A 10,000-nucleotide genomic window follows, 5' to 3' on the forward strand; every position below is an offset into this window, starting at 1 on the left:
TGTGGTGGTGGTGGTGGTGTGTGTGTGTGTGTGTGTGTTTCTTTCTTTCTTTCTTTTGTTGAATGTTGTTATACTGGTAAGTGATATTAGACAGAAAATGTGTGTGTGTGTGTGTGTGTGTGTGTGTGTGTGTGTTGTGCATGCATGTGTATTCATGTATGGATGCATGCATGCATGTGTGTGTGTGTGTGTGCGCGCGCGTGTGTGTGTGTGCAAGTTTGGTGAGGTTGCCCTCTTATGGGGTGTTTTTGTTTTCTTTTTCAGTTTGATCACAATGTTATTATTTTATATCTCATTGTTTTTCCTCTATTTTCTTTTCGATGTTGTTGATATTTCTTGCACATGCATGAGGGGTACACATGTACAGGCACACACACACACACACACACACACACACACACACACACACACACACACACACACACACACACACACACACACACACACCCATCAGATTCATGTCATGACAATCTAAATGAACCACAATACTAACGCGAGCATGCCTGTCACGCGAAAAATTCATGGCTTCTTCTTCCTTTTTAGTATTATTTTTAAAACTGTTTTATTTTTTTTAATTCTTCTTCCAGTTCGGGCCCCACGGACAGATGGCAGCCTACCCCAACCACCACCACCACCACCACCACCACCCCTATGGTGGGAAGTCCCCCTTCCCCCCTGCCCAGCAGCCCCTGCCCTCGCCCACAGGGTACATCCCCCCCCAGGGTCTGAGGCAGATGGGCCCCGCCCCCGCCCCCACCCACTACCCCAACGGTCAGCCCTACGTCATGCCCGGGCAGTACCACCCACCCTCACGCACGGCCAGTCAGCCGCCCTTTGGCCAGTACCCCAACCAGGTGGGTGTGTAGGGGGTGTGGGTGTGTTTGGGGAGGTGGGCGAGTGGGTGTGGGTGGGAGGGGAAGTATGAAGGGGGTGTATATCTATGCATGTTTGTGGGCGTGTGGTGGGGGTGGGAGGTGTGGGGGGGAGAGTGTTGGTTTTGTGCATGTCGGTGTTGATGCTTGTGTGGGGGTGTGGGGGGTATGGAGGGGGTGTATATATGTATGCATGTTTGTGTGTGTGGGGTGTGGTGTGGTGGGGGAGAGTGTTGGTTATGTGCATGTGGGTGTTGATGCTTGTTGGGGGGTGGAGGGTGGGGGATGGATTTGAGGGGGTATGGGGTGTTGATGCATGTGTGTGGGGGTGGGGTGGGGATAGGGGTATGGAAGGGGTGTATATGCATGTTAATTGTTTGTTTGTGTGTGAGTGTGTTTAAGTGTGTTGTCTATTGGTTATGTTTGTGCGTGGGTGCATGTGGGTGTTGATGCTTGTGGGTATATGTGTTTGTGTTAGTGTGTGTGTGTGTGTGTGTGTGTGTGTGTGTGAGAGCATATGCCTGCATACAGGGTGAGTGTGTGAGTATGTGTGTGTGTTTGTAAGCATATGCATGCATGTGTGTGTAAGAGAGAGAAAGAGAGAAGGAGAGACAGAGACAGAGAGAGAGAGCATGCTGCTTTGATATAAACATTTTCATGTCATTGATAGAGTCTTTCATTCAATATATTTAATCATTTGCTTAATGAAGTATGTTTCAGACATAGGCCAATCTCTCATCACAGGCAAAGAACCTCCTTACTTTCCAATGATATGAATGATCTACAATCTTAGCATGGCCATTCTAAGGATTTCCTATACATCAGATTTTTGATTGAATATTTTAAACTACTACCTCATTTCTCAACTCAGATCCTTGTTTCCTAAAATAACTGGTTATCATTTCGTCATTTCTTGTTGTATACATGTATTTTCTTCCCCTACTTTGGCTGGATCCTGGTTTGCTGAAACAGATACTGACAATTTCATCACATCATCTTCCTTGTCTTTCCCAGAAGAGATCCTGTTAGCTGAAATAGCCGATTGTTTGAATACAGCTTCTTCCTTCTTCAAAAGAGATAACATTTTGTGAAAATGAGGGGGTGCAATTTCTTTCTTTTTTTATGAAAAGGAAAAAAGATTGAAAGAAAGAAAGGAATGAAGAAAGAAAGAAAGATAGAATAGTTAACAATTTTTGTTTATTTCACTCTTTGCATTGGTTTGTGACAACCTTACAAAATTAAGCTTGAGGGGGATCAGCTTTTAACAGGTTGTAGTGCAGTGGAGACAGGGGGGTGGGTGGGGGGCAGGAGGGGAGGTGACTCCACTCAGCACTGTAGTGGACAGATATATTGTCTGCATAACAGATCTCAGCACTGAAGTGGACAGATATATTGTTGCATAACAGATGGCCTTGTTGTCACTGTGTGGTCAACAGTTTCCACTGAAAGGATCTTGAGGCCTGTTGCTGGACAGGGCTTGTGCTGTGTATGCCATCAGTGATTTCTTCTCCTGCTCTGAAGTACAGAAATTACACTTTTGAGTTTGATATTTTCATACAACTACACGGTGACTACCTCAGTGTGAGACTGATTCTGGCTGTTGAAGAATAAGGTTGAGTAAATGATGATAATGATAATAATATGATGATGGTGGTGGTTGTAATAATATTAACAATGATAAGAACGGTAATCATGTGCCCTGATATAGAATGATACCCCACAGATCTATGAGTTGAATGAGTAATGCATGTGGCAGGAATAAGGAACAGAAGTATGAAGATGTTAATGATACAAACTCACTTTGTTTTTTTCTTGTTTTTTGTTTTATTTGAGGGTGGGAGCAGAGGGGGTGTGTGGGATGAGAGAATTTACTTCAGTCATCTTGAAAGCTTATCATAGTTTAAAATGACAACAAACAAACAACAACAACAAAAAGATGTCTAACTTGAAAATGTATATACATTGCAGCACAACAATTTCCAGCACAGTCCGTTGCATGGCGGAAACCCCACTCCCCCCATGACGCCACAAGGGGGCGCTGGCTACCCGCCCGACATGAAGCCGTTCCCACCTGACATCAAGGCTCGCATGACCAGGCAAGGTAAGTCTGGGTTTGGTGAGCGGGGAGTCATGTCCCTTTTTTGAATATTGTCCACCAGACCATACGTAAATGACTCAGCAAGAGGAAAAGAACAGCTGGAATTTTGTGATGAATCAGAGTGATGGTTACTGACTTCTTCTTCTTCTGCGTTCGTGGGCTTCAACTCCCACGTTTACTCATATATACACGAGTGGGCTTTTACGTGTATGACCGTTTTTACCCCGCCATGTAGGCAGCCATACTCCGTTTTCTGGGGTGTGCATGCTGGTTATGTTCTTGTTTCCATAACCCACAGAACGCTGACATGGATTACAGGATCTTTAACGTGCGTATTTGATCTTATGCTTGCGCATACACATGAAGGGGGTTCAGGCACTGGCAGGTCTGCACATATGTTGACCTGGGAGATCGTAAAAATCTCCACCCTTTACCTACCAGGCGCCATCACCGTGATTCGAACCTGAGACCCTCAGATCAAAAGTCCAACGCTTTAACCATTCGGCTATGGCGCTCGTCTGGTTACTGACGTTTGTTACTGTCTGTGGTTACTGCAGTTATTGTTTATGAATTTGGATTTATTTCTTTGTTGGAGCGCTTCACCTTTGCTGTCTGTAAATCTGCCATTCTATGTATGGAAAGATTCTCTTCTTAAGTTCAAAGAGAACCTCACCAGCTGCCACCTACACTTACAGTCAACAAATAATGTCGTGTGGTGGTGGACGGTGCTGTTATTTCTTTCTTTCTCCCTTTTGTCTCTTTCAGAAGACGATGAACTGCGGCTAACGTTCCCAGTGCGTGACGGTGTGGTTCTGGCGCCGTTCCGGCTGGAACACAACCTTGCAGTCAGCAATCATTCGTTTCACTTAAGGGACAGCGTGTATCAGACCCTGATCTGGAGGTGAGCACATTGTGGCAGGCCAGGTTATTGGCTGCTAACAGATAGTTATGGCATTGTTTCAAAGATAAATAGATTCATGATTTTGTTTCCAGTGATTCCGAAAGTAAATGAGCATTATTAGACTGTTCTTGCTACTTTTCTGTACTTTTCTTGTTCATATTACTGTACTGTACTTTAAAATTTTTTTAACCATTTGATCATCTGTCTTCATATGTCTGATAAAAAAAAAAAGTGTACCTAGGTTTTGTTAGTTGTAAGATCTTTTTACGTCATGTTATCAAAGTTGATTTTTGTTCCAAGTCTGTCTTTCTACATTTTCCTTTTTTCTTTTCTTTTCTTTTTTTTTTATTTTAATAATCATTTTCTATTATCATGTGCACTGAAGAGTAAAGATGAGAGAGAATGGTGAGTGAAGGAAGAATGATAATTCATGATTGAGACATTTGTAAGACCAGCGTGACTTAATAGATGTAAATACAGCAGTACTTTTGTAATAAGAGCTTAAATGATTCGTGTCTGCACATGATTCAGTGCTATATGAATAGTATTTGTAGTAGTAGTAATGCATTTCAGTTCAGTCATTCAAGGAGGCATCACTGCGTTCAGACAAATCCATATACACTGCACTACATTGCTGGTCAGATGCCTGACCTGCAGCACAACCCAACGTGCTTTTTCAGGCCTTGAGGGGAAAAAAAAGATGCATAAACAAATAAATGGATAATAAATGGATAGATAAAAGTAGTAGTAGTTGTAGTTCTTCTTCTTCTTCTTCCTATTACTATTGTTATTATTATTTTCTTCTTCCTTGTCGTCGTCTTGTTAAAAAGGCCTTACTTTGAAACTAAATTTGATTTATTATTATTTTCTTCTTTATCATCGTCGTCTTGTTAAAAAGGCCTTACTTTGAAACTAAATTTGATTTATTATTATTTTCTTCTTCTTCATCGTCGTCTTGTTAAAAAGGCCTTACTTTGAAACTAAATTTGATTTATTATTATTTTCTTCTTCGTCATCGTCGTCTTGTTAAAAAGACCTTCCTTTGAAACTAAATTTGATTTATTATTATTTTCTTCTTCGTCGTCGTCTTGTTAAAAAGGCCTGCCTTTGAAACAAAATTTGATTTCACGCACAACAATGACAGAGATATACGGAAGCATGAGAGAGAAGTGGAACACTGGGTCAGGGGATGAGAAGTGTAAGCACACTTCTCTGTGAAACATTTAGGTTGTTGATGTTGATGATGATGATAATGTATGTGTGTATATCTTTCGCTTAAATGCTTCAATTTTTCTTTTTTGTTCATTTTGATTGCTTGAAAGCATGTACTTGTTTAACTCTTTCCATACGAACGGCGAAAGAGACGACGTTAACAGCGTTTCAGCCCAATTACCATCATCAAAATATTGCAAGCGGAAGGCTCTTATACTGAAGACGTGAATGTTGACAAAGAATACCACAATTCTTACGACGGAAGCTAAAGGTTGGGTCATTCAGACACCCACTGGACATCCGAGGGGTCTGTGCAGAGGAGAAGAGAGAACTGGCCGTACTGAGTGAGTTAATGTAAATATTACAAAAAAATATTTAAAAAAAAAAAAAAATTGACAGAGCTGACGCCTGTGTGTCTGTGTGGGCCAGGTCTGACCTGGAGCTGCAGCTGAAGTGTTTCCACCATGAGGACCGGCAGATGAACACCAACTGGCCGGCCTCTGTGACGGTCAGCGTCAACAACAAGCCGCTGGACATCGAGCGGGGCGAGAACAAGACGTCCCACAAGCCGCTCTACCTGAAGGACGTGTGCACGGCTGGTCGCAACACTTTCCAGATCACCGTCACCGCTTGTTGCTGTGTAAGTGAGGGTAGGGGAGGGGGGAACAAATTACATGCACACACACACAGCACGGCTGGTCGCAACACTTTCCAGATCACTGTCACCGCTTGTTGCTGTGTAAGTGAGGGTGGGGGGAACTTCTTCTTCTTCTGCGTTCACTTGTATGCACACGAGTGGGCTTTTACGTGTATGACCGTTTTTACCCCGCCATGTAGGCAGCCATACTCCGTTTTCGGGAGTGTGCATGCTGGGTATGTTCTTGTTTCCATAACCCACCGAACGCTGACATGGATTACAGGATCTTTAATGTGCGTATTTGATCTTCTGCTTGCATATACACAAGAAGGGGGTCCAGGCACTGGCAGGTCTGCACATATGTTGACCTGGGAGATCGTAAAAATCTCCACCCTTTGCCCACCAGGCGCCGTCACCGTGATTTGAACCCGGGACCCTCAGATTGACAGTCCAACGCTTTAACCACTCGGCTATTGTGCCCGTCAGTGGGGGGGAACAAATTACATGCACACACACACACACACATGCACATGCACACACACATGCATGCTCACATGCATGCAAACACACACACACACACCTGTCACCACTTGTTGCTGTGTAAGTGAGGGGGGAGCATGCACACACACATGCACTTTCGCACACACGTATATGCACACACTTGTATGCTCGCATGCATGCATGGAAACACACACACACACATACACACACATACACACACACACACACACATACACACACACACACACGCACACACACAGCACAGCTGGTCGCAACACTTTCCAAATCACTGTCACTGCTTGTTGCTGTGTGAAGGGGGAATATGCACACACACACATGCATGTATGCACACATGCATATGCACGCACAGACATGCACGCACACACATGCATGCAAAGACACACACACACACACACACACACACACACACACACACACACACACACACACAACCCACACACACCAGAGTCTTTGGGACATTTGCTTTCATATTTTTTTTTTATAAAGTTTGCAACTTACATAATATGAAGTTCTCACTCCTTTATTGAACATGGCAACTGGCATTTTTCATGTATTGTTGACTTTTTTCCTCTGCAGAGTCATCTGTTTGTGCTGCAACTGGTCCATCGCCCCAGCATCCGTTCAGTCTTACAAGGCTTGTTGCGTAAACGCTTATTGCCAGCAGAGCATTGTGTTACGAAGAGTGAGTACCTTTCTTTCTTTCGGCTTGTTTTTTTTTGTTTTTTCTGTTTTTTTGTTTTTTGTTTTGTTTTTTTGTCGTTGTTGTGGGAATATGAATTGATTAGCATGCATGTTTGTGCATGGAAAGAGTAGATGGTATGTTCATGTGTGTGTGTGTCTGTGTGTGCCTGTATGTACAAGTATGTTGTGTGTGTGTGTGTGTGTGTACATGTGTGTGTGTTTGTCCACATACAACAATACATCTAGTGTTGTTGTTTTATGTATCAGAGCATCTGTTGATATTTTATACTATTGTTTCTGTTGTTATTAAGACTTAGTATGGAAACAGGAGAATAAAGGGGTTTAACCCATTCAACCCCATGGTGTTTATAGCTCTGAGCAGAAATATGCAGAAAAAAAGTACTGAAAACCTACTGGTTTTCCCCTCCAAATTGACATACAGTGAACAAAGCCAGGACCACTGTGGAAGTTAGTTCCCTTTGCTTGTGGTTTTATGCACTTGGAAACCATTTTAAGGTCATGAATTTCAACACCAGAGGGGAATATAGTTTGCATTTGTGAGGTTTTCACTGTTGTTTGTTTGTTTGTTTGTTTTTGGATTTTTTTTTTTCAAGTTGGAGGGAAGGGGAGTGGGGTGGGGTGAGGGTGCAGTTCAATTGTGTACCCAAATGTTGTAGTTTAATTCATTAGGCAAATCTCTTATAAAAAATGTGCAGCATTGTTGTCCGGTTGGTTGCATGAAAGAGATGCGTTGTAGCTTAATTCAATAGGCAAATCACTTACAAACATGCAACAATGTAGGCCGATTAGTTGCGTGAAAGAAATGCATTGTAGCTTAAGGCACATCACTCACAAACATGGAGCACTGTAGTCCGATTGGTTGCATGAAAGAAACGCATTATAGCTTAATTTAACAGGCACATCACTTACAAAACATGCAACAGGGTAGTCCGATTAGATGCGTGAAAGAAATGCATTGTAGCTTAATTTAACAGGCACATCACTTACAAACACGCAGCTGTAGTCTGATGGGTTGTTCGAAAGAAATGCAGGCAATGTCTCTTGACTGACTGTCTACAGTCAAACGGAATTTCTCCAACGTGACGAGCTCAACGCTGAACGGGGAAGACGGGGTGGAACAAACAGCCATCAAAGTTCCCCTCAAGTGTCCCATCACCTGTGCCAGGATAACTTTACCTGCCCGAGGCCATGACTGCAAACACATACAGGTAAGTCACTTTTCTTTGGCAAAAAAAGTGTATACATAGCTGTTGCTGTCCGATACCAGTTTTCACCTTTTCCATCCAGCACTCTTTTTTTTTTTTTTTTTTTTTTTGACAATGTACTGCTGTTGAGTGAAAATTTAATGTGATTTGGAAGACATGAAGAAGTGCATGATTAGACCATGCCCCCTCCTCCCCCCCCCCCCAAAAAAAAAAAAAAAAAAAAATCATAATTTAGCATTTTGGGAAAATTGTGTTGTTGTTTTTTAATACTGTCATTGTTTACAAGAAATCAAGTCTGTCAAACTGTCTGGTAATTGAAATGACCCATCAAAACTCTAATGTTATGACCAGTGTAACTTTGGTGAGTTCTTTTGTTTTTTTTCAGCAGACTTCATGATCTGAGCAAATTTTCGTTTAATTTTTCAGTTGTTTTTTTTTTGTTTGTTTTTTTTGTTTTTTTTTAGTCTCCGGCCCATTTTGCTGTCCAGAATGACATTTCTAGTATTTTTCCACAAACAATAAGATGTAAAAGTCCTTGTATGTTGTTAGTTCTAAGAATGTTCGCTGAGGAACTGATCATTTAATCTAGGTCTTGATATGTTGTTTTAAACACTTGCATCTTTTCTCATCCTTTTTTCTGTCTTATTTATTCCAGGCATTATTGTGGTGTGTTTAAAGGGGGGGTAATTAGAGGGAGGTAACTGGCTGTGTGTACCTTAAATTTCATCTGTGCTTTGTGGACTTTTTTTTTCGTTTTTTTTTTCACTTTTTTTTCACTTTTTTTTTTATTTATTTTTTTTTTACAGTGTTTGCAGTAGTTAGTCAGAGTAAGTAAGTTATATTAAGCATAATTTTAGGAGGCAATAATCTTTCTTTTCTTTTTTTTTCAGGTCATTTTATTAACAAATGACATTCGAAGTAAAGAGACACAACAGACTTCTTCTTCTGTGTTAGTGGGCTGCAACTCCCACATTCACTCGTATATGCGCGATTGGGCTTTTACGTGTATGACCGTTTTTAACCCGCCATGTAGGCAGCCATACTCCGCTTTCGGGGGTGTGCATGCTGGGTATGTTCTTGTTTCCATAACCCACCAAACGCTGACATGGATTAAAGGATCTTTAACGTGCGTATTTGATCTTCTGCTTGCGTATACACACTAGCAAGTCTGCACATATGTTGACCTGGGAGATCGTAAAAATCTCCACCCTTTACCCACCATGCACTGTCACCGTGATTCAAACCCGGGACCCTCAGATTGAAAGTCCAGCGCTTTAACCACTCGGCTATTGCGCCCATCAGACACAACACACAAGCAAGACCAGTCTGCAAAACATGCGAAAATCCTTCAAATGGATTCCCTTTCCATGAATCATGACAGCAGTTACTAGAGGTGTTCAGTGTTTTGTGGTGTGTTTCAGTGCTTTGATCTCGACTCCTACCTGAAGCTGAACTGCGAGCGGGGAACGTGGAGGTGTCCTGTTTGCAAGTGAGTCGTTGTTTTGTGCTGAACATGTGTCGACATATTTTATTTAGAACATTTATTTCAGAACTTGTCATCTGTTATTGCTTTGTTGTTGTTGTTTTTTTTCCTTCCCACATTCTAAAACTGTTGGAATGGTATCCTGGCCCATATATATCTAGAGCGTCCTGAGTGTTATCAGAAGTTTAGCGGCAGTGATGTATTTGATTCGTTAGAACTTCCTTTATATTACAAAACGATGGTGTGTTTCCTGATAGGACTTTTGGACACTGAGCACTGCACTGCCTGCCTGCCCAAACTTTCGTCCTGCCTGCCTGATTCCTGATTACCAACCTATACCTTCATGACTGCTGACATTTTCCTCCATC

The 10,000-nt window shown here is 42.0% G+C and overlaps 1 protein-coding gene across 1 annotated transcript in view; it reads left to right on the plus strand.

Annotated features, from left to right (window-relative positions):
- LOC143292250 (zinc finger MIZ domain-containing protein 2-like) overlaps nt 1-10,000 on the plus strand; it is an 87,425-nt gene that overhangs the window by 66,283 nt on the left and 11,142 nt on the right. Inside the window, 7 exon segments of the mRNA XM_076602438.1 lie at nt 588-854; nt 2,841-2,973; nt 3,736-3,871; nt 5,513-5,723; nt 6,819-6,924; nt 8,004-8,152; nt 9,571-9,638. Coding sequence (XP_076458553.1) covers nt 588-854; nt 2,841-2,973; nt 3,736-3,871; nt 5,513-5,723; nt 6,819-6,924; nt 8,004-8,152; nt 9,571-9,638 — 1,070 coding nt within the window.

Source organism: Babylonia areolata, chromosome 18, assembly GCF_041734735.1.
Source record: "Babylonia areolata isolate BAREFJ2019XMU chromosome 18, ASM4173473v1, whole genome shotgun sequence".
NCBI classification, from domain to species: Eukaryota; Metazoa; Mollusca; class Gastropoda; order Neogastropoda; family Buccinidae; genus Babylonia; species Babylonia areolata.